General features: G+C 44.8%; 1 protein-coding gene across 4 annotated transcripts in view; it reads left to right on the top strand.

Annotated features, from left to right (window-relative positions):
* The window catches only part of CNOT10 (CCR4-NOT transcription complex subunit 10), a 550,184-nt gene that overhangs the window by 209,492 nt on the left and 315,228 nt on the right, over window positions 1–25,464 (top strand). For all 4 annotated transcript variants that reach the window (XM_086942099.1, XM_086942101.1, XM_086942102.1 and 1 more), the window contains one exon: window positions 18,243–18,326. In XM_086942099.1, the coding sequence (XP_086798225.1) occupies window positions 18,243–18,326 (84 nt within the window). The remainder of the gene's footprint in view (window positions 1–18,242; window positions 18,327–25,464) is intronic.

The following is a 25,464-nucleotide window of genomic DNA, read 5'->3' as shown; positions in this document are numbered from 1 at the left end:
TATACCTAGGGCTCAGAAGCCCTGTTGAGTAACAGTGCACTTCATTACATTTATCTAATTTTGCTCTTTCAAAACATCTCAATTATAATCTGGATATATAAAAACACTTCTCTAAAAAGATTTGTTGTGTACTTGTAGATTGATTACTTCATTTAGCTTTAGCTTGATCCTCCTTAATAACTATTTCACTTATGCACAGTAGAGCTAGTTGTAGCATCTCATCTGTTGACAGTTACTATGAGAATTTCTTTGAAAGAGAATGCTACACCAACCAGTAAGAGGAGAGACAGCCTTCCTGGAAGTCAGCATTTTAGAAGGGGTCCAGTGCTGATTCATTGTTGCATTACTCAGCTTGAGTTCCATGGTAGAGTACACAGGAGTGCCTGCAATCCCTTTGATGTCAGGTGGGGTGGGTGGGTTGTTAGGGACCTAAGAGCTCCTTTCCTTCAACGGTCCCCTGCGCCATCTTTTGATTTAAAGCAGAAATCTCTCTGTAATAGGTTGAGCCACGAGGTCAGGGCGACTGACTTTGTACAGCAGGGTTGCCTACGTTTGTGGCAAAGGAAAGGTGAGTTATGAAGTAAATTGTAGATTTTTGCCTTTCTTCATGATGGCCTGCAAAATACGCATCGGACCGATTATGCAGCCTATTTACCTAAGCTTCTTAGAGGAACGCCATATGCAGAATCTCTTCCACTTGAAGGCGTATGCAGAAGGGGTAGAAGGCTGCTTAGCTTAGAGCTTCGTCAGCAGATCTGGCCTGCTTGGCAGCCTCAGATATGGACGGATAGGCCAGTGAAGGAAGTCCATGAACCTCCATTATCCTGGCCACTCTGGAGCTATGAGGATCATCTTTGTCAAGGACTGAGATAGCTTGTTGAGAACTACCAGGATCAGGGGAATCTGCCGAAAAGCGCAGAGAAATCTGCTAGACCATCCAATCCATACGGCATTCCCCAGAGACCCTGTCTGGAAGAACTGCAATCCAAAGCTTTGGCATTTGCTGTTTTCTGCAGTGGCAAACAAGCTGATGGCCCGAGTTCCCAATGGTTGAAAAATGTCTTGTACCATGTCGTCGTTTAAGACCCACTCGTAGTTTTCTTTCTGGAGTCATCTGAGTGAGTCTGCTTGTGCATTTTGGACACCTGGCAGGTGTGTTGCTTTGATCGAAACGCCCCAGGCTAGAAGCCATTTCTAGATAGTCTGGGACTCCTGAGACAAGGGCCTGACTTTGTCCCTCCCTGCTTGTTGAGGTAGTACATGGTTGTAGTGTTGTCTGTCTGAACAAGTAGATAGCGGGAGGTGAACGATGGATAAAAGGCATTCAACGCCAGATGGAATGCACTTAGTTCGAGGAGATTGATATGGTATGTTGATTCCTTTTCCGACCGCTTTACTTGGATCTGGAGGTGATCAATGTGGGATCCCCAACCCAGCAGTGAAGTATCTGTGACTATGGTTTGATGTGGAATCTCCTGATGAAACTGCGTGAGTGCTTGGAGGAAATTGGTTGGAAAACACCACCATTTGAGGGACAGCTTCACATGAAGGGAGAGTTGCTCTACCGACTCACCAGCAGTGGCGTAGAGACTGTGAGGGCAACGGCCACACGAACCCTGCATTTCACCCGCCGTGAGGGCAACTGCAACGCTAACCCAGAGGCTCTTCTGCCGTGAGGGCAACGGCACTGGAAACTACATTACCCAGCAGCTACGGGGACCGGCGCACTCGTGACGCTCCCGCCGCGCCTGGAGGTGCTTCAAGAACGCGGAACGCCTCCCGCCCCGCGGGACACGGGTGGGCGGGCGGGCGCTGGGCTAAGCCCGGGCTTAGGGCGGGCCGTCGGGGGCCGAAGGAGGCTGGGCTGGGCCACCCCTCTTACGTTCGTCCTACATTATGGGTAAGCGGAAACATCAGTCTACTCAAGATCAAGGGGGAGTAAAGGCTAAAGTCCCTAGAAAATCGGCCAGTATTATCTCTTATTTAACATCTGCTGTCCGGGCTTTGAACACTGAAATAGCAAATGCCATAAGGGAACTGGGGCTGGACTCAAAAAATGTACAGGCAACGGGGACCTCTTCTTTGAACACTACTATGATAAATCAAGTCCCTTTGGAGCCGCTAATAATAATTGAGCCACTACCAGATAACCTGAGGCCAAAACACGCTGACCCTAAGGTGGATGAACTAGAGCCATTAAGTAATTCCCCCAATCAGGCCTCAGGTACTAGGGGGCAGTTAAGTAAGCCCAAGAGAGTGGCAAAGAGGACATATAAGAGGGATAGAGCTACTAAATATACACCTGCAAAACAAGGTCCCGTTACGATTAAGCTGATGGAGGAAACGGTGCAGGATATGGTGGAGGATATTTTCTCCTCGAGATTGGAGACAGCGTTAACCATTATTGCCAAAGAAATTATTGACACTAAGAACATCTTTGTTGCAGGCATACTGGAAAAATGTAAGCGGTTAAATTCCATCTTCGCTTGATAGTGTCCCAGTTTTGAAGCATGTCCCTCAGCTGGCAAATCCTAAAAGTTGCACTGGTAATGTAGTTAAGGAGGGAAATGGGAGTCTGCTTCCAGACTCTCCAATGGAAATGAATCCTGTACGTGGGCCCACTAGACTAAAAGGTCCCCATGAGTATAGTGGGGAGGGGATGTTACAGAGGATCTCTGATAGAAATTGTCAGGCCCAAAACCTCCCTGTTCATTTAGGGGATCACATGAACTCTAGGGAACTACAGAATGGAACTAAAACAGTTACTCAATCCGGAATGCAGGCTCTGCAACTAAAAACGTGAGTCGCTGGCCTATCTTTCACTTTGCTGCCCGGCCTTGCGCGTAACACGTAGTCTTTACCTCAGGCCTATCTTAAGACAAGCGGGGACACGTACCGCAAAGGAGGCGGTCTATCAATTATACACATTGACCATAGTAAAGCAGATGGCCTCATTTGGTAAGTTCATCCAACAGACAGGGTCCAAGCTGATGGCCACCTAGGGCACAAATGTTTAGAGACTTTGCAGTTGCACGCTGGGCCGCCTTATCATGGATACTATTCCTTTGAGCTTACCAGTGTCCAGGGATCCACCATATAGACTTGCCTGCTGACTTACTTGTTGTTTTAATTTTTGTAACTTTGTACTTCGGTTTTTAATGTAATGGTTTTGAGTAACCAAACAATAAAATAAATCAATCAATCCTTTATGTAATGGAACTAAAACAGTTACTCAACCTCCCCTCTGAGGCGGCCCCGCTGGTCGCGATACTTGTAAGGGTTCCCCCTTTGATGCCAGGAGAGGTAGAATCTACAGAAACCTTGATAGCAGTCACTAAAAAATGGTGTGATACTAACTGCTCCGGAGATAAGGAAATCTCCTCTAGTATCATCATGGCCAGAGGGGTTGGATGGCTAGGTAATTCACGGAAAGATCTAAAAGGGGATTGCGTTATTGTTAATTTTAACAAATCTGATGTTGCAGACCGTTTGTTCTGGGACGCCTCAGTTATAAGAGTGGGGAAGGAGACATCAGGGCTGTACCGTTGTTTTTTTTTAATCCACCTTATAAAAACCTTAATATGGATGTAAGAGCTCCCCCAGCACAGACCGTTAGGAGATTAATTTCGGACCCACTATGGTCCCCCCAACTCTAATGACAGATCATCAACGCGGCTGGGTTAACCCTAGAGCCGGGGCAGTAGTTAAAGCATCTAGTACCCAGGCAACTGAGAGAAAGGAGACATTAGCGCTGTCCAACAGGTTCTCTCCCCTGTCACAGCTGGAGGAGATTGATTGACTGGCGCCCCCCGCTATCCTGCCCCGACACGTTGTCCCGAATACCCTTAATGTCTCTGTTGGGAGGACAGGGAAAGTTAGGCTATTAAGTTGGAACATTGCAGGGCTACGTACAAAAAGGGATGGCCAGATTTGGCTAAAATTTATAAAAGAATATGAGATTATTGCCCTGCAAGAGACTTAGGATAGGGAGTGTAATTTTTGGGTTGATGGGTATAAATCGTATTTTATGCCTGCCCGCACCTCATTGGCGGGTAGAGATAGAGGAGGGCTTATGTTCCTTTTTTCGGTTAGCGTTAAAGGCTCAGTACAGCTGTTAGTCACCCTCTTCTAACTGTTTAGTAGCAGAACTCACTACCCCGAACAACCCCAAAATATTGCTAATCAATCTGTATAACTCTAGGGAAAGTGAGTGTAGTAATGAGCACCTTTGCACCTTGATGCAATTTTTAGAATTATATAAGGAACAGCAAACCACTTATGTTTATACCATTTTGATGGGTGATTTTAATATACATCTGTGTAAAAAAAACCTGTCGTATTACTGAAATCCATGGTCCCGCCTATTCGTCTCCCCCCGCATTTTGAACACACCACCAGGGGGGGAAGCTTTGGAAGAACTTCTTCTAAATGCTGACCTTTATGAGCCTGGTTTTTTGGACAATAGAGAGGGTCGCCACGTTTAAGGCAAGGGATAGTGAGACAGTAATTGTTTGTTTTTATTTCTTCAGCACTTTTAGGCCATGTGCTTTTTTATAATGCTTTATGTTCAATTTTTAGTGATCTTAACCCGGTTATACTAGAGCTGGATAAAGGTTTTTCCCTTTTAGATGCTCCAGACATTAGAGAAGGGCTTATTGATGTGAAAAACAAGGAGCAAGGAAGGAGGTTAAAATGGGCTAAAGTAATCCCCGAACACTTCTATGAAAATCTAAGTATGAAGGTTGGCGAAAAGTGTGCTGATCCCTCTACCCCGGTGGACTCAGTAATTCTAGCCTATGAAGCTATTTGCACTCAGGTGGCTATATAGCTTACAGCTACATTTAGACCTAAACAAAAAGAAGGAAAAAGATGGTTTGACTCGAAATGTTCTAGAGCTCACCAAGACCTATTAAAGGCTCTAAAAATTAAACCTAGGGATAAAGCCCTCATAGTTAGCCTTAGAAAAGAATATAAGTCAGTGGTTCAGACCCGTAAAAATGTAATCAAAATAGAGGCTTGGGAAGCTTTAATGTCCAATGAAGTTTTAAGGGACAGTTCAAAGTTCTGGTCCATTGTTAATAGCCTGCTGTTCTCGGGGGAAGAGAACTGCATATTAGAAGCAAATATCCCAGAAGACGAATGGTTGACCCATTTCGAAAAAATGTATGGGAGTAATGAGGTGTCTGAACCTTTTCTGGTCCCTTAAAGCAGTACTCCCCTGTCCCCCTTGGTATTTACTGAGGAGGATGTGGAGAAGGCAATAATTGATACGGCCAGTAATAAGGCCCCAGGCCCAGACGGAGTCCCTGCTGACTTATACAAGTGTAAACCAAAACTTTGGGCAAATATTTTAACTAATGTTTTTAATTCTACAGCGGTCCAGGGGTTTCCGGTCTCCTGGGGTCACTCTATTATTATTCCTGTGTTCAAAAAGGGCAAAGAGGGGATCCTATGTGTTATAGGCCCATATCATTAATAGATTCCTCTGTCAAAATCCTAGGTAAAGTAATCCTAGCCAAGATCTCAGATTGGGTCACAGAAAAAGAGATCCTGACCAATGCTCAATATTGATTAAGATCAGGCAGATGTACCGTGGACCAGTGTCTTAATTTATATCTATTAATAAACAAATACACTGTAGCATCTAAAGGGTCAATCTATCTAGGCTTCATGGATTTATCCACAGCCTTTGACCTGGTGAGCAGATGGTGAGCAGATCAAGGCTGTGGAATATCCTGCTTGATCTGGGTATTGATCCTTGCCTGGTATATTATCTGGCTGATTTGCACGGGGATTTGTACGCGTCCATTAGGATGACGCAGGAGGGTAATTGTTCAAGAAGGTTTAAATCTGGTAGAGGGGTCCGCCAAGGGTGTATCCTGGCCCCTCTGCTTTTTACCCTATATATAAACTCCATAGACAAAACCCTGGTTGAAGCTACCCCGGACATCCCGCATATAGGAAATACTACCATTCCGGTACTCCTATACGTGGATGATGCAGTATTACTGGCGCGCTCCCCGTTGGGACTACAAAGACTATTGAATTCATTCGGGAATTCATGAACTCTTTGGACTTGGTGATGAACATTGATAAATCGCATGTCATGTCTTTGGGCTCACGCAAGAATAATATTAGATCCCTTTATTGCAATGGGTCAGAGGTCACAAGGGTGAAGGCCTTTACATATCTGGGGGTCCTGTTCGACGATAAATGTTCTTGGGCTCCCCAATTTTCAGCTAAAGTAAACGCCGTAAGAAGATCCTCTTCAGCCGTACTTGGTTTTGCTCAGTGTTTAGGTGGTAAACCATGTGAGGCTATCCTTTCTATTTATAAGGCAAAATGCCTGGCAATCGCGACATATGGTGCCGCAATTTGGGGCTATAAACAAACAGAATGTATCCAGATGGCTTTTTTCGTTCACTTCTATCCCTCCCCCAGTCTACTGCAACTTTTGCAATCCATCAGGAGTTAGGGATGGGATATGTTTCTGATTCAACGAGTATAGCCCCCCTACTCTGCTCGATCAAAACATGGCTGAATCTGGAGCTTTCATTAAATCATAAGATTCTAAAGGATTGTGTGAGTTTAGAGATTAGAGAGAGCTAATGAGATACAGTGGCTGTCCTTTATGAAGGCAATGTTTACGAAACTGGGGCGACCTGAGATCTTTTTTGTACCTGAGGGAATAGTAAAAGCAGATGTAACCTGAATTTTAGAGAACAGGAACGTGAAGCAGTGGAACTAAAAAAAACTCTGGTTAGGGCACACTATTTATTAGTAATATCTCTAATTATTCAGCCCTATTTAAAAATCGTTACAAAACCGTTCCACCGTTGGTTATTAATCAGATTTCGTTTTAACCAGATTCACCTCATTTTGGGGGATTTTGAGGGGCGGAGTAAACCAGAGGATGCTGCTTTCTGTAACTGTAATTGTTATTCAATTCAGGACACTGCGCACTTTACATTTTTCTGTACTTTTTACAGATATCCGAAAGGAATACATAATCCCACTGTTAAAAGATAAATGCTTTTTTACAGGTTAAACCAGCTTTACAGTATCTACAATTATTGGATAACCCACGGAATATCTTTTATATTGCAAACTTTTTTGTATCTGCTGTTAGGATCAAGAAACTAAGAAACACAAGAATGTTAGAATTATGAATTTTATTGGATCCTTTTAAATTATAATGAAATTGTTTTTACTGAGAAATTTTGTATTGTATATAGGTGTCTTATAAAATTGTATTCATGGATGTATTTTAATGTATACTTTTATCGAATAAAGTGGTTTTTGACTGACTGACTGTATCCTGTTTACCTAGTTGCCTGTCAGTTGTTCTCACTGGTCTTTGAGACATTTCTGTAGAAACCTCATGTGGAGACGGGCATTCAGTGTGAAATTGATCCGAAAGGGGAGGATGCTGTCCTTATTGTTGGATAGGAAGCTGTCTTGAGAGCCTGACCTTTCCGACTGATTGATAAGCATCTCTCCTCCGAAGGACACCCTTTTGCCCATAAAGTGTCGATGGAGGCTCCCAGATAATGTAAGGTTTTTACTGGGGTAGAGATGGACTTGCTGTGATTGATCTGAAGGCCCAGCCTCCGTAGGAGAGAGTAAATCCAGTTGTAATAAAGCTGACCTTCTTGAGACGTGGATGCCTTGATTAGCCAGTCATCTAGGTATGCGTAGACCAATATCCTGTGTCTTCGGAGATGGGCCACCAGCACTGCCATGCACTTGGAGAATGTTCTGGGTGAATTTGCGATGCTTTCTGGTGATGGGAATGTGAAAGTATGCATCTTGTAGGTCGATAGAGCAGAGCCAATTCCCTCTTGTGCAATTGGGGGTAGATTTGGTGTGAAACCAACATCTGGAACTTTTCTCGTTGAATCCACTTGTTGGCTGTTTTGAGGTCGAGAATGGGTTTGAATTCGTTCCTGTCTTTCTTCTTGACAAGAAAGTACCTGGAGTAAATGCCTGTTCCTCATTCTTGGAGTGGTACCAGATCCACCGCCAACTTCTATAAAAAGATGTTGACCTCTGCTTTTAATAGTGGAAGTTGGTAGTTGGATGACTTCGGAGGTAGGTTCGGTGGAGGCTGTTATCATTGGTAAGACTGATAGGGATGTTGGTACTGTTAATGTGCACTGCTTTGCTGGTGGCCCTCACACCATTGAAAGGACTGGTTTCTCTGGGAACAGAGGCGGTGTTGGCATGGACAGAAAGATGTTCCCTGGGACTTCTAGGCCACCTTCCTTGTGAGTTTCCATTTCTGCCTTTATTCTTGCCATTTCTTCATCGGAGTGAGCCCTGAAAAGAGTTATTCTAGAAAAAGGCAGATTCAAAATTCTCTGTTGTGACTCTGGTTTGAGGGATGTTGGATGTAGCCATGAGTGCCGTCGTAGAGCTACTCTATAGTAGTATTCACGAACAGCTAATAAAGAGGAGTCTGCTGCAGCACTGATCACTTGTTTCAATATCATGAGGTCTTTTTTCCCTAGGGAGAAGTTCAACAAACTACTTCATGGATTCCCACAGCGCCCTGTCGTTTCTGCTTAGTAAGGCAGTGGTGCTAGCTGCTTTAATTGGAGTTGCTGTCGTGCCTCACATATTCTGACCCACAGAGTCCAACTTCAAACTTTCCTTGTCAGGAAGAAGCATAGAAAAAGGAGTAGTGGCGTGTTGTTTCTTTGCAGCCACGATGATCACAGAGTCTGGTGTAGGTTCTGCACCAAGGAGAGCTGGAGCCTGCTCCGAAGGATGATATTTTTTGTGAATTCTGGAACGTGCTGTTTTAACAGAGGCTGGTGTTAGAAAAGGCTCCATAGGCTGTTCAAAAAGACCTGGCACTAGCGGGAACATGAGTCTAGTTTCCGATCTCTGTTGCAGGGTCTCAAATGATCAATGTCATTGGTGTTGGAGTCGGCAAAGGAATATTGAGCTTCGTCACTTCTCTCACAAGGACTTTTTGGAATGTGGTAATATCATCCACCGGTGAAATATGTGGAGGTGGAGAGTCGGACAATGTTGGCGAGTAACGTCCAGTAGACGTGGAAGGTCGTGTCCAAGAGTGTGAGTGATTGCGACGAAGATCATGTGAGCGTCTAGAAGAAGCCAAAATCTGTTGCGAGCTATGATGATGATGGCACCTAGAACGGTGGCGCAATCTAGGCCTTGATCTCCGTGGTGTAAATGGCGCCTGTGGTGAGGCGACTTTGATGGTGGCGGAGGTGATGGCTTAGGTGGTGCTAGAGGAGATGAAGGTTGGTGGAGAAGCTGAATGAAGAGCGGAAAATAGTACGTTCTCGAGTACTCAGAGTCTGGTGAGGAGTAAATGCGCCTTTTTCCTAGCCTCCAGCAGCCTGGACTACGTTGAAAGAGTTCTGGACGTCGACAAACCTCGATGCCTCAACATTGACTTACTTGTCGACTGTGAACGCTGACAGCGCCTCTGAGTCTGATTATGCGTCGACGTTGATCTTCGACATCGTACCTTAAATAGATTTGGAACTGGTCGGTGTCTTACTGCTCGTCTGTGTCCTCGTCGTCAACCTGGATTGATGACTTTTTTGCGCCTTTCTTCTTGGCACGTCCACCAGAAGATAACAGAGATGTGGTAGAGATCTGACCCTCTTCATGCCCACCTTCAGACTGAGATTGTAGCCGCCTTTGCTCCTCTGTTCCATTAAGACAAATCTTCTCACGGTCTCTCGGGGTGCGCCTAGAAAAAGTTCCTGCTGTGCTGGCAAGACTCGGGAACATGGTCTTCTACAAGGCCGATTATACACACATCATGTGGATCAGTTTTGGCCTTTTTCTCCCACAGGCAGGGCACTTGTCTAAAAGATATGCAATTTTTCTGACAAATTACCTGTAATTCCTCTCAGGAAAACACAAAAAGAGGCAGGAAGAGACAAAAGACGTTGAGTGAAACAGTTTACAGTCAAATTCTATAAAGAATTTTGAACAAAAAAAAACAATTTGGGTTGCTCAATGCTCCAGGGTCCTGTCGGGAGGAGCCGGAAAAAAGAACTGAAGTAACTGCCACCTGCTATGCATGATGGGATACTGGTGGTGTCTTTTTTTTTTTTTTTTAATTTTTTGAAAACCTTTATTGTGCATGAAAAAGGGGAACAAATACGGGCCTACAACTGTCCGGCCGGCCACGATACTGTAAGCACAGGTGCAAGCAATATGGTTCCTCAGCGGCATCAGGCAATATAGCAACAATTAATAGCAGTTACACTGAATGGAGTCATGTCGCCAAGGAGAAGGAGCATTGAAGGTTAAATTTTTAAATTTTTTGATCTAAATATAAATCAGTAAAGAATAGAGTCCAGGAGAACTGAGTCCGTACATTAGCTACACAACATGAGCAGGCAGCAGCAATAAGAAGCAACAGTAATGAGGAACACCCCTTCAATATGGCAGTACAGTGCAAAACAGGAGCCTCAGTCCACATGTACGTACCACCCACAGCGCCACCCACTCCCTACTAACCCCTGTCACAGACCCAGAACAGAAAACAGGACAAGAAAGCGCAGAAAGTTTAGAAAAATAAGGCCCATAGAAATGAAATAAGGAAAACTAAATCTACCCCCCCCCACCCTACATCATTGCGGAGGCTACGGCCTACCCCCTCCCGGCAAAGTGCCTGTCGCCCATTAAAGAACCCGAAATATAGACCAAGAAGAGAAGAGAAGGAAACGATAAGAAAGTAGAAAATTGAACTCTTGAAATATAGGGAGGAAGAAAAGAACAAGCTATTCTACCACTCCCAAAAAAAAAAAAGAGACGGGGAGGAGCCCACACAATAACAGAACTCTCGGACCCCCAGCCACCCGCAACCCCTACACCGAGTGAAACAATAATATCGAGAAGAACCGCACCAGAAGGGGAGTTGAATCGGGTACACCCAGGTCCCCGAGTCAGTACATGAACGACCACCCCGTCCATAGAGATAAACAACAGGATTTGTACAGCTCCACCCCACGTGCGAGGGTGCCAGGATAGACAACAGTAGCAGAGCAAATGTGGGGAGCCACGACTACAACATTCGCCAGAGAGGCGGCCCAGTCTGAAATCGCGCCAGCCCGACCAACAGGAGTGAGCACCCGGAGATCTCCAGCTCTAATCAGGTCGCAAGCGACCACTACACCATGACACCCGACAGAAGCCCGCCTCGGCCGGAACAAAGGAACAAGATGGCCGCCTTAAGTGGCGCAGAGACAAAGGAGAGCAAAATGGACGCTACCCTCAACCAGCAGTCCCCCAGTCCCAGTAAACTTCTGTGACAAGCAGTCAGGCACCAATGAGAATGTGGCGGAGCCGATAGCTCACAATTTATCAGGATAGCCAGTATATGGCGCCGACTGTGCCATTGACAAAGGTCGCAATATCACAAAGGATGTCTTGAATGTAAAGCAAAGCAATAACGAGCAGTAACAGGGACAGACAGGGGAAACCAGCCTACATTATTCGTATGATCCGTGCAGCCACTATACATAGCGTTCTAAACCCAATCATCGCCAGGCAAGAAAGCATTACAACAAGAAACCCGCCTAACCCTGGGCCGATCTCGGATGCCCCCCTGAACCCAGCCCTCGATGGATGCCAACCCTCTCCACAGCAGAGAAACAAAATGGGCGCAAGGGGGGAAGGGGAGATACGTAAATACAAAATAGTCGGTGCCAAATACCCAACAGTGCAGTGAGCACAGCCAAAGGAGTCTCCAAGTAGCTATGATAGCACAAGTACATCAGGGGAAAAAACGGAGGCTTCAACGAGAGAGTCTTGAAGGGAGCCTGAAGTCGCCCAGTCGGCAGCCTCATTGTCAATAGTGAGAGCGAATACAAAGAATCAGTCCCCGAGTATGGAGACAATGTAGCACAGGCAGAGTCGGTAAGCGGTCTCCCACAGGCACCAGTCCAGTCTTCACGGGTCTCTCCACCGCTGGAAACGCTTGGCAACATAGTAGCAGCCTCAGGCACCGGCAGGGGATAGCACAACTGTTGCTGGGAGCAGTCCCTCCGTATCGGCTCCAAATCCAAGGCTATGTCGTCAAGTTTCTTGCTCAGCCTGTGGGAGCCATGAAGCAGCGCTGATCTCAATTCGCCCAGGGCAGACAGGATATCGCCGTAGGCTAGGGTAGGCTGCGGTCCGTCTGCGACTGGGACAGGCGTTGGTAAAGTCAGTGCAGACCCCGGCTCGGCCACGGTGTCGCAGGCACGGGGCGAGGGTGAGCAGTCCCTTCCATCCCGTGGGTCAACGGGAACATCCACAGCTCCCCAAAGCCGGTCGCCAGAACGTGGGGGGGTGCAACAGGAGTCAGCAGTTGCCCCTTCCCCCATTGCAACCAGTTGTGGTCCAGCGTCGCCATCAAGGGGCCCCCGTCGGCCTGAACAGGCAATCAGGGCAAACGGGCGGTCCACCGAGTCCGGGCACATCACGCAATGGAGGCTAGGCGGCCCTCACCCAGCCCGTAACAAAGGAGCCGGTCGTTTAATATATTTCACCCTCAAAGCCACTGTAGTTCCAGTGTCCAGCAGATCGCGACAAGCAATGTGCCGCGGTCCGCGATCGAGAAGGAGGAGCTCCGCACAGACTGTGGGCGTCCTGCCGGCAGACCGGCCGTCTCCGCTCCGTCTAAGTCCGGCCTCCGGCGGCGATTCACACCGGAGTCATGGCGCAGGGCCGGGCAACGGTCTATCTTCGTATTCCGACCGAGCTGAGGTGTCGGAGGGACACGGGTAAAGTCAGCGCGCTGTCCCCAATCGAGCAGCCGGTGAAATGAGCAGGATGTCAGGCAGGATAAGAACAAAGGGCTCAAGGGCTGGCGGAGCCGAGAGCTCACACGTCTGCTCCGGTCGCCATCTTGGCTCCTCCTCCACTGGTGGTGTCTTGCTTCTTAAAGGTACAGTGACTTTTTTAAGACATAATATGGCAGCATAACTAAATAAACCCGGTATTTGTAAAGCTCGAACTACTCACCCTAACAGGTCTCAAGGCGCTGGGGGCCATCGTGAAAATTAAGTGAGCTATTGCCCAGAGTTACATGGTACTGAGCTGATCTGCCTCCGGAGCTGGGGATCGAACTGTGAGCCCTGTGCTCCAAAGTCAGCAGCCCTGGCCGCTGAACCACACTTCTCCATATGAGGCTACTCTGTTCTGTTCCCTTCATCGCTATCTAAAGGGTTTCCGAGAGGTAAGCTCCTGAGGCGGAAAGCCGGGAGCGAGGCACCATCTTTCTTAAAATATCCTCACAGATTACTTGTGTTTTTTAATCTTTCACTGTGTCACATATTAATTGTGTTTTTTAAATTTCGACAGTCACAGATTGCTTGTGCTCTGAAATCTTACCTAAAGACACAGCCGGTGCACGCAGCGGAGCCAGCGCTGACGCTTCACGCTGGTCGCATACTCCACCTCGCGCCCTCCCGCCACGAGTGGAGGCCACGCCCCCTTTACCCACAGCCCCGGAGCAACATAAATTATGTGCATCTATCGATCGCGCAGCGGGCGAGCGCAGCGGGCGCGACGTTTGCGCGCCTAAGGCAAGCCCGTCTGCGCCCGGGCGCGGTCCAGGGCCATAACCCCTGCCCTTTCTCCTACTGACCTGATAACATACGATAGACAGGACCTATGGAACTTATGCCAGCCGATAAATGAGTGTTGCAGGCATAAATTAGAGGTTATATCCTCTGTCAAATGCCGTCATTGCACATTTAAAACCAATAAACAGGTAGGAAACAAAGAACGGGCAAGGAGCTTCAGAGGAGGCCTGTTAAATTGTCGATCCCTCCCGAGACATGCCTTGCTTATTTGGGACCTGCTCTTAGAGGAGGATCTCAATATACTCTTTCTGACGGAGACATGGCTGGGGGTAGATTCCGACCCCGAGATCATCGAATCCCTTCCACCCTGCTACAGTATAGCCAGGGTGGATCGACCGTCAGGCCGAGGAGGCGGGATTGCTATGATCAGCAAGACCCCCCTGATATGCTCCCTCGAACCCCTTGGAATAGAGAACTGCGAAGCCGGCAAATTCGCACTGAAACTTGGACCTCAGGACCACATCTTGGGTGTCCTCCTCTATAGACCCCCTGGGAAATTTTAGATCGAGCTTGCAAGAACACCTTGCACACATAACGCTCAGACATAGGAAGGTCCTGCTTCTGGGCGATTTAAATATTCATTTTGATGACATCGAGCTAAAGGAAGCCACGGAGATGAGGCAGGAATTATGAAATACGAATTTGATGCTGATAAATCAAACACCCACACATTCTCATGGCCATTTATTGGACCCGGTGTTTGCTAACTGGGAGGGCATAACTACGAGTATGCCCAACCCACTTCCCTGGACAGACCATTTTCTAGTCCCTTTTGAAATCTGCACTTTAGATAAGCCTGCCCCCCAGCTGAGTGGTAATAATAGTTACCCATACCGCAAATGGAAAAAAAATTCACAACCTATCTTTAGCGAGATGCTAAGCCTAGGTGGGATGCCGGGAGGCACGGATAGTGAAAGTGCGAATCAAAACTTAGAAACCCGTATCCTCGATGCCTTGAACAGGGGCGCCCCTTTATCCACGGCCAAACAGGGAAACAGAGTTAGGAGGTCGGCCCTATGGTACAATACAGATCTGCAGTCAATCAGATCAGACTGTAAAAAGCTAGAAAGACTTTGGCGCAGGGATAGGAACGAGTGCACTAAACTTCAATATAGAACAGCCCAGAGAAGCTACCAAAAGCAGGTCAGAGCTGCAAAAGCCACATTTTATGGAAACCGAATTAGTGAGGCGGACTGTTCATCTAGAGAACTCTTTAAAATTTATAAAGAAATTTGTTGTCTCAAACTCCAATGTCCCGGAAACTGATTCCGTCATGGAATGTAATAAGGTGGCAGATTATTTTGCCAATAAGGTTAAAAAAAATATACAGCTCTTTCTCCAGATGTCCTGCTGATGGTGAAACCTTCGTAGCACTGAAGGAAGGGGTGCTGTTGAATTCGAAGCCGAGGTTAGAGTGTTTTACCGTACCGCCCAGCAAAGAACTTGAATCAATATGTACTAGTATAAAATGGGGCTTCTTGAGATCCCGCTCCTCCGAAGGTTCTGGGTGCAAGCATGGTGGTTTTAGAACCTTACATCCGCCATGTTCTTGTAACATACTTTGACTCCCAGACCCTTCCGATAAACTGGAAAAAGGCAATTGTGTTACCGATAAGAAAAACACCTAATATAAGCCATGAGGTCCTGGAGAACTTACGACCTATTTCTCTGCTACCCTACACTGCGAAAATTGCAGAGAAAATTGCAAATGTGCAATTGATGGCATTTGCGGAAAAGAACAATCTCCTGCACCCTTCCCAATCGGGGTTTCGAAGGGGTTTCTCTACTGAGACTGCCTTATTACGAGCCACCGAAACTCTACGTCAAGGAGCTGACGCAGGCCTAACCATGGCACTGGTCATGCTAGACCTTAGCGCAGCGTTCGACACTGTAGCACATATCACCTTGCTACAGTGTCTGAACAGAGAAGGTGTGACTGATAGAGCACTCGTTGGCTGAAATCGTTTCTAACAGGCAGAAGCTTCCAGGTCCAACGAGGCTCGTTTCAGTCTGAGGAGAGGGTATTAGAACAGGAGGTTCCACAGGGCTCTGCTTTAAGTCCGACCCTTTTTAACTTATATATGGCCCCCCTGGCTGAGTTAGTTCAATCGTTCGGCGTAGAGATTGTCTCCTACGCCGACGATACGCAGCTCTTACTCACCCTCACCCAAACTCCTGCAGCTGGAGCCAATAACTTCCGAGCCTGTATGCAAGCATTGGCCACTTGGATGGACAACCACTGCCTAAAACTAAACGGCTCCAAGACAGAAGTCTTGGTAGTTGGTGGTGATCAACGGCTCTGGACTTGTGACTGGTGGCCAAGTTGCTTAGGCGCTATGCCTACACCGTGCTCTGAAGCTAAGAACTTAGGGATATGGATGGATCCCACACTCTCTTACGAGACACACATCAACCGTTTAGTAGGCAAATGCTTTGGAGTCCTAAAGACTCTCAATCAAACCTTGGACCTCGTTCCTTTGGAGGCTCGGCGCATTATGACCCAGGCACTGATTACATCACGCCTCGACTATGGGAATGTCCTCGTCCTGGGAGCTTCTAGTAAAAGCATAGGACGACTACAGATACGGCAAAACGCTACAGCCCGCCTAGTACTTAGACTTCCAAGAAGAGCCAACTCCAGAACCGCCCTGGAGGCCCTCCACTGGCTCCCAGTGAAAAAAAGAATTATGTTCAAAGCCCTCCTTATATGCCATCGGATCCTGTGGCATAAAGCCCCCGGTTATCTGGCAGGTCTGGTTACCTGGTATGAACCACGCAGATCGCTTAGATCGGGTGGCATGGGCACTCTTGTGACCCACCGCTACAGGAGAGAAAAAATGGGAGGTCGTTCCTTTAGAGTGGCGGCTGCTTTAGGATGGAACAAACTTCCCATTAGTCTCCGCCTAGAACCGTCGGAAACGGTTTTCCGACGTCAACTGAAAACTCATCTATTCTCCTCATAAGTCTACTTTAATGTCCTGTGCCTTGCTCTCTCTCCTATCCCCTGGCGAGTTCTGTTTTCTCTGGGTTTTTTTAGTGCGGGGACACGCCTGGATGGCGTTGCCATGCGCTCTATAAATGTCTTTATTATTATTATTATCATTAGATTTTTCTTTTTAGCAATTGCTTTGTTCTGGCCCGTTTTTTCTCTTCAAGGTGAAGACTCTAGCAATCGTAGTTTAGGTAAATAGGCTACATAATCTGTCTCTCTCGCTTAAGAGTCTTTACAGGCCTTCATGAAGAAAGGCAAAAATCCCCACTTAAGAAAATCTATATATATATATATATATATATAACTGCTCCGGGGTCCCCGCACGTGGGCGGGGCTATTCAGCGCCTATGACTATAAATGGAAATCCCCTACTAGAGAAATTATGTTAAAAAAGGCAAATGCAGCACATTTAGTGGCATTATTTTCTAGCTATTTTGCCATTTTAACACTCTTTGACACAATTATCCCAGTGGCATTGACAATGCATAGATGTCTTAAGAAAGAACACCACACATTCAGTTGGACCTGTTTAAATTGTTATTCACCAGCAATAGATGATTTTGTTTTCCATGAAAACTCAGGAACAACATGTTATTATTGCCGTTCTTTCCTCCTCTCAGGGAGGAATAGTTTGTTTAAAAGCTTCACAGTGTTGCACTGATCAGAAAATGAGTCTCTGTATACACACTTATTGAAATAATGTGTTCCTTGTGCTCATCCCACTTATGTTTTTTATGTTCACACTGTCGGGCCTCTAAAAGCTGTGCTACTGTACTGCTTTTTTATTTATATGAGCTATAAACTTTTTTGTTTCATTTTTTAAAGTGTGCAGCTGCTGCCTCCGATTCATGTCACATCAGTAGTTCTGAATAAAACATAACTTTACGTCAATAAATCTTTACAGCTCAAACTCAGAAAATTAAACAACGCAATAGCACAGCTTTGCAAGTAGTGGTAGTTCCTTGTTGGATATTTATTCAATTAGGACAATTACGTTTGTTGACTCAGAGCAGCATTCTTTTAATTTTTAAATCTCTTCGGTGTCATTGCTGAAGAAGCTGGCCATATTCTCACCTAAACCCTGATATTTTACTACATTTCCGTTCTGCACTTGGTAGGATATTTGTTGTGTTTAGAAGACCGGTTCCCTGGCACTCTATCTGCATTGCTCTTTTGCAAAATGGCTTGAATACATTTTAATGAGTTAGAGTTATTCTCTAATGGCATTGTTAAGAGTTAAGAAGTACAGAAGGTTGCAGACATGGCATCAATGTATTATACATATTTTTTCATAAGCACTTGCTCATATCTTTCAGTCATATTTTTCACTGTCTATTGTCTATAGACCTAATAAATATTGTTCACTGGCTTGGTGCACCTTGCAGTCATTGACTATAGAGACCGACTTGAGTTGCTACTTTAGGTCTCACCCTAAGGAATTATCTTCATTTGGTGTACTGAAACTGCCGTCTTCCATGATGACTGTACTTTATAGTAATGGACAAAGGTTTCTCTCCAATGTACCTTATTCAATAACACAACTGTGATCTCTTCTGTCTCACTGTAGTGACAGTACCTGCTATGCATTCTGTTTAGTGTTTTAATATTCCATGTTTTTATTTCTTCAGTATAAAGTGAGAGCCTACATCCAAATGAAATCTTTGAAAGCATGTAAAAGGGAGATAAAGTCTGTTATGAATACAGCTGGAAATGTAAGTATTGGGCATGATTACCTTTCATTACAGTACATAATACATTAATAATTTGTTCTCAAATAAAATGTGGACTATCCTGTTATTGATTTCATAACCACTATAATAAACCAACAGTGGTTACTACTTGACATTCATTGGACATTTTTCATGTATACCTATTTGTAACCTGAACTTTAAATTATCCCTTCTGTCATATCATTCATTTGTGTTCCCATTTTCTTGCTATGTGTTTAACTTCCTTAATCAAAATAGCCTAGTTTTCGGCTCCCTTTTGGTGCTAATCCTATTACTCACCTCTACCACACATCAATCCTCCTTAACATGGCATCCTGCTGTGCTTTTTTTGCATTGGCTTGATATTGTCAACACAGGAGCACTGGAAAGCTTCTAACAATAGTATTGCCTTAAATATTTTTAATAAATGCTCTTTCTTTATTATTCATCTGGAGTATGACCGTGTTCTACAGATACATCACCAGTTGTCCCCACACATTTCATGTTTACTCTGCCTATCAAGAATAGGTTGTTGCAGTGCATCTACCTTTTTGGGGGCAGCTCTGTTTGTTCTTTCATATATTTCATACTCAAAGACACATACTTTTCGATTTTCTGTTTATATTTACAAAGCTATAGACTTGTGTGACACATCCAAAGATGAGCACTTTATTGTTGTAGCTAATGTGCTTGTTCAGTTTAGATTCAAAAGCACTCGGAAAAGAAATGTAAGATTCCTTTTCTTCTGCTCAGAAAAGGAAGAGGTAAAGAATTGAATCACAGGGGGGAAAGTCTCATTAGAATGTACCCTTTAAATAGCAGATTGATTCGACATCAGCTATGATGTTACAATCTGTAATATTTACACAGTTTGTAGAATTTGTGCCTCCAGAGGTAGCTGAGGAGTTTTTCTTAAGGCTTTCACAGGGAAAAGGGAGCATCATTGGAACTGCTACGAATAAGGACACTGCAGACGCTACAGGTCGAGATATGATCAGTTTTGTTGCCGTAAGTTAATATGTGTAGTTACATACCTCTTAAGGACAGGTTGACATTGGGGCAAAGCAACAGACATAGATTTTTGACAAGATCATGTTTTTTTTGGTATACAGACGAGTCTTGCTTATGTTCCAGAGTGACGTTTTTCACAGCAAAATCCTTTGGTGCTATTGCGTGAGAGAGAGAGAGAGAAGAGCATCTTTTAGGGTTGTTCTTCTTTTTATATCTGTTTTCTGCTGGTATGTTAGACTAGGGACACTGGCTGCTGGACAGTCATCCAGTGCATGTGCTGTGAGCCTACATTTTTGAAAGTTTGGCTATACCCAGTTGGCATATTGAACATTTATGAATGATCAGAATATTATATTGCCGAAACTGCACGTGTAATAAATCTAAATGTCACAAGTGGGCTTCAGCATATATGCAGTTCTCTTATTGCATCCCTTGAATATGCAGTTAAAAAACTGAAACAGCAGGCCAAGAAAAATCATTTTGCCATGTAGAAAAGGCTGCTTTCTACACTGGATATGTCATCCCTAGAGTGTTTTGGAATCCACAGTGTTTTGTTGCGTGACGTGAAATCTAAAATATTCAGTATGAAAATTGTTGCATCCCTGCACTGACTAGCTGAAAGGTCTAGATTTAGTTCATACGCTGCAGCAGCTTCTCCCTGTGAAAAGGTTTTCTCTGTATTAAGTGTCAAAATTCCATATGTTAGCTTGTGAAAAACACTACAGAGATGATCTGCGCACCAATGGAATATTTATGCAAACTATTCCACTGTTGATGTTTTTTTTGGTAAATATATTGTGTGGGTGATTATGTAAAACGCTTTATTTGAGAGGCTAAGCAGCAATTAATTATGTCTGCAATTAACTCTTTGACTAGGCATTAAAGAGCAGAGGCCCTGTATCTGATGAAAGTGTTTGTGGTGGGACAGAGTCTACCACTTATCAACTACCCCACATAGCTTGGAATAGGAATATTAAGGGTCAGGAAGTACACAGTTCCATAGACCTAATCGGGCCCAGACAGGATAGAATGTACAACGCTAAATAGTGCCCTGAAGCTGCCATGAATCTGACCTGGCTATGTTTCCTGATTACAGGAGAGGAAGTGGAATTGGCCATGGCTGTTGTACCAGTAGGAGGAGAGGAAAGTTTCTGATTTTTAGTAGGCCTTTCGCTGGGAGTCTATAGACAGAAGAAAATACATTCTGTGACTTCGATAGAACGCTAGAGTGGATAATTCTGGTGGTGTAGAGTTGCTGGAAACCAACAGAAACTACTGTACAAGAGGGCTGCGTGGACTAAAATAACTTTTAAGGGCTGGATTTAGTGTTGTCGCCAGTCAGTGGCTCGTGGCCTTGAAAACAAAAGCTTCCCATGACCAGATTCTCAGAACACAACTGGGCGTGTTAAAGAATAAAGGAAGAGGAACCTGCTCTATGTGTCTGCCTTAGAGAAGGATGAATGTTTCACCTCCTGCCTACTTGTGCCTAGGAACTGGAAGTTATTCCTAAGAGTCAGACCCTCTGAACTGTTCTTGTAGACTAATGGGCAAAAATGGCAAATAAGTCCATATATAAAAAAGAATGAGCTGACCAGTTGGCACAGAGACTTAAACTATAGCGTAGCGTTTGCCCAAATCTGCTTCCAACTGCTATTTATGGTCTAGTGTCCTAGGAAATCTGTGAGATTTGAGAATAACCATGGGGAAGATATTCAGCAACCTAGGAAATATTTAGGTATTTAAAATGTGGCAGCGTGAAAGGGAACTTTCCTTGATTTCTCCTGGCTTTCTGGTGCAAGAGGGCCGACAGAGGGACACTTATTCTGATGCATTAGATTTACATTGACACTTTGCGGTTTATTGGTTCTTTTTTACATTAAAACTTTGCCAATAGGTCTGGCTTGTGATTGAAAGTGCTGTTTGTGTCATTGATGGATTTAGGCACTCAATATCATCAAACGTACACTGTCACTCGATCATCCACCCATCCTTTCTTGCATTCATCCTCTGACACAACTACAATAAAAACACATATTCAAGATAAATTAAAAGACTGAAAGTAGACTAAAATAAACATGCTGCTGCCTAAACACAGCGGGTACATGTCTGCAAAAATGAATCATCTTGGAATGGTAAAACAATGATACACTATGGACAACAGCATTCCATAATGGTTGAGCAAGTGACCACGAGGGATACTTTGATAGAAATGAGAGGCACACAAGGAGCTCATTAACAATGGCTGCGGGGCTAAAGAATCCTCTTAAAAAAATAAAAATGCTGGTAGCTAAGAAACGAAAGTGCAGCTGTATAAGGAGAAAATTGAAAACTAAAGACCTGGGCCAGCCAGCCCACACATTGAAGCACACTCCTTTTTTTAATTAACTTTTTTAAGGCAGATGTGCATGTGCACATGTGATCAGAAAATGCCATCACTCACAGGGCAAGAGTACCAATGACTTCTGTGGACTGAACCATTACCCCATGCAGTACGCTGTAATGGTTGGAGGCCGATTATAAATGACCCTCTATATGGAATATGTGTGTGTGTGTGTGTGTATATATTATGTATGTAAGTATATGTGAATGTATGTATGTATTAGATTTTGTTTTTTATTACCAGATCCTGGCAGACACTTAACCTGTCAGGCCATCTGAAGAGATTCTAGCAAGTATTATTACTACCTTCTATTCCTACAGTTTATCGCTGGGGATAACAAACACCCAAACCCTTCCCTGCAAAGGTAATCTGTAAAATATTATGTAACAAAATACCAGATTGCAGGCTTTACCATGTATGATCCAAAAACAATCCACTTGTAAAGGCCTACAGGCTTTAATATGTGTTCCATAGTAAATAAACTAGAAATGCAGCTTTTATTGTCGCTTTTCATAATAAGCAGATTAGACCTATGGCATCTGGATTAAATTGTGTGTGTTAACCAATCAGACAATCGGCTATTATTATTGGCTTGTTATCACCACCAACTCAAGCCAACTGTTTTGTGTTTAAGCTTTTGTACAAGGCAACCATCAGGTGCACAGTCATACAATGGTTATAAGTGTATTCATTCAATTACAGTTGGCAAAGCCTCATACAAACTCTCCTAAAAGGGTCTAGCAATGAATCTCACAGTGCAAATCTCTTATACACAGGGTTTATCACAGGGGGTAACCAGTAACCTACTGAAGTGAGCATAAACTGGCAGCCATTACACATACAGGTAAATTAGTTACAACTATGTTCAGAATCACAGCTGGCAATACAATATACTATCCCTATCAATAGTGCTTAATAAGTAATCATCACAGTGAAAATCTTCTACTCACAGGGTTTGTCAGACTGGGTGGCCAACACCAAAACCCTTGCTGTAAGAAGCTTGCTCTATATCCTATACACAATGTGGTATAGTGTGCAGAGAGTCCAGTGGATCCCCAGAGGCTTTAGAGAGGCTAAAGTAGATAATACTGATGCTCTCTTTTGTGGTTGTGTGGGCGAGCAGTTATGCTTATTAGAGGTAGTGTTAAGCATTTGTTGTACACGACATGGCCCCAATTCCCAGAGGCGCCCGAGCTCACTAATACTCTGGACATCATCTTATCCTGTGGCAGAGGTAGGAGACTGATTTCCCTTCTTTACTCGGCGATGCGCAGGGACTCGACTCCCCCATTGATGCCGGCTTGGAGGGCTTGGGAGACGGACCTGGGGATTGACCTGGATCCAGCCCAGAGGAAGCGGCTAGGAATGTTAACTCGTAAAGTCTCTTGTAATGCGCGTTTCAAATTGATACATTTTAATTTCCTCCATCGCACATATGTGACACCTGCCTCCCTCCACCGTATCTCCTCAGACAGGAGCCATAATTGCCCAAGGTGTAGGGCTGAACGGGCGGGATTCCTTCACCTGGCCTGGGAATGCCCCCTAGTACATGACTTTTGGGTGGAGGTGGTGGCACATATTACCCGGATTACACACCTTGCGATCCGACTGGAACCGCTTCACTGTCTGCTGGCGCTAGTGCCCAAACCCAGGAAGAAGGGTCTGTCCTACAAATTACTGCAACTCCTGTTGGTTCTGGCGCGAAGGCGAGTGGCCATTACTTGGATGGGACAGAGGGCGCCTGAAATCTCTAGTTGGTTACGGGACGCTAGGGAATGGGCCCTAGCGGAGGAGACACATATGCAGAGCACACGCAGGGATGGGAAACTCCAGGAGGACTTACTCGCTTGGAGGGCCATGTGTATCGAGGGGATGGAGGAGGATGACTCAGACGCTACTAGCGCGGAGCTGTTTTCCTCCGCTTCCTCGGAGTCTGATGATGGTGGGGAGGGATCCGGGGTGCAGTGTCCTGAGGTGGTGTAGCAGTCCCCTGGGCCATGCCGATGTTCCTTGTTGCGTACACTTGTTGATCATTGTGATTACCATCGACCACGTTCTACTATGAGGACCGCTCTGTAGTAGGCCCTCGCCTACCTCTCCTTATGTGATTGCATCAATGCCACAAATGCCATTCATGGGGTTCTTGTCTTTGTTATGTTTTTGTTTGGATTGGTATAGAACCATGTAAGAAAATTGGCGAAGGTATTGATATTGACCAGGGGATTCTGGGAGCACAAGAGCAATTCCCTTCATTGTTTTGCAGGTTTAACGAGGTGCCGCCCTGCCCCCGGGATGTGGGCCGCACCTGGCTGTGTTCCTCCTTTTTGGATCTGACCTTCTTGGTCCGAAAGTGTTAACTGCTTTTTCATTTGTATAATTTGTGCCTCTTTATTTTCTTCGCCACCAAAAATAAAGTTTTTTAAAAAAAAAAGCATTTGTTGTACACACAGTGGCAAAAATTGAGAGACACACTCATTATAATTTTAGAGCCCTGAATAAGATATCACTACCACTCCTACAGAGGGCACTCGCCTTAACCGTCCCCAGACTGTTAGATAGTCCTGCAGAGGATGCATATGCAATTGAGGAGTGGCTAAGGACAAACATGGACGCTGTTGCACCTTTAACAGTACAGACCTATGGAGGTTGTCATTACTCACCCCCAAGTTCAATGAACCATTCAGAACCAGTAAAAGGAAATGTAAAACGCTTGAGAGGAAGTGGCGCAACCTTTAGCTCCTGGAAGATAGGGATATCGATGGAGCCACCCAAAAAGCATATTATAAAATGGTGAGAATTATTGGCAAAATAAAATCACGTCTGCAAAAAATAAGAGCATAGAGATCTTTGGAATCGTGAAGTCTTTTATGGCTCCAATGGTAATTAGCAGAGCAGCTCCACTGTCAGAGGATTGTTTCAAGTTTCTTTTTATTTGCATAGTTTGTTAAAACCATTGCAACACAATAATATTTCATTACAGACCAGTTTTTGTATATAAAAACTCCTTAAATATAAAAGGGTAAAAAATTCTAATAAAAAGACTGTACATTGAAGTTCGAATATAAACAGACACTTGTACAGGCACGTTATATCCAGATTCTTTACACCACGGTAATTCTTGGATATAATACTTTGTTTATAAGTGCATAAGTAAGTTTTAAAATTAGATTGCAAGCAATGTTTTAATTTCCGGAAATTTCTTATAGCATACTGTCAAAAATTTTACAAAGGCACAGTTTAGTTGGGGATCACTTGGAGCAAGGCAAGCCAAAACTACTTGCCTCCTAGTTCGAATTCCCCGCTGGTTGAATTTTGCTTTTAATATTTGTTGCCGTTCTCGTGAGAGTTGTTCACAGGAGCATATTAGATGCAACAGGTCTTCCGATGCTAACCCGCAAAGGTGGCACCTAGGGTCCACCTTCTCCTTCAGCCAAGGCAGTGAATGCTGAGTGCCAGGCAGCAAGCCAAGTCTAAACTTCATGAAGCTAATTTTTGTATGCTTGGCGTAACCCGTGTTAAAGTACTTCTGGGCTGCTTGCTCACAGTATGTGTTCAGAGTCATCCAGCCGTGAGACCTTTCTGCGAGTGAAGCTTTATCCTCCAGCCACGATAGATATTTGACTGATTTCCAAGTTAATATTTTAAATACTCTCACAAAAACAGGAGCCTAGGGGGAAACAGAGACAGGCCGCCCCCCACTCAAAAATCTCTCTTACAGCAATGGCCTGCTCTTGAACAGCTCAACGGCTA

This window comes from Lissotriton vulgaris, chromosome 10 (assembly GCF_964263255.1).
Source record: "Lissotriton vulgaris chromosome 10, aLisVul1.2, whole genome shotgun sequence".
NCBI lineage: Eukaryota > Metazoa > Chordata > Amphibia > Caudata > Salamandridae > Lissotriton > Lissotriton vulgaris.
Note: the sequence above shows the minus strand (reverse complement) of the source record. Positions and strands in the feature narration are given on the sequence as shown.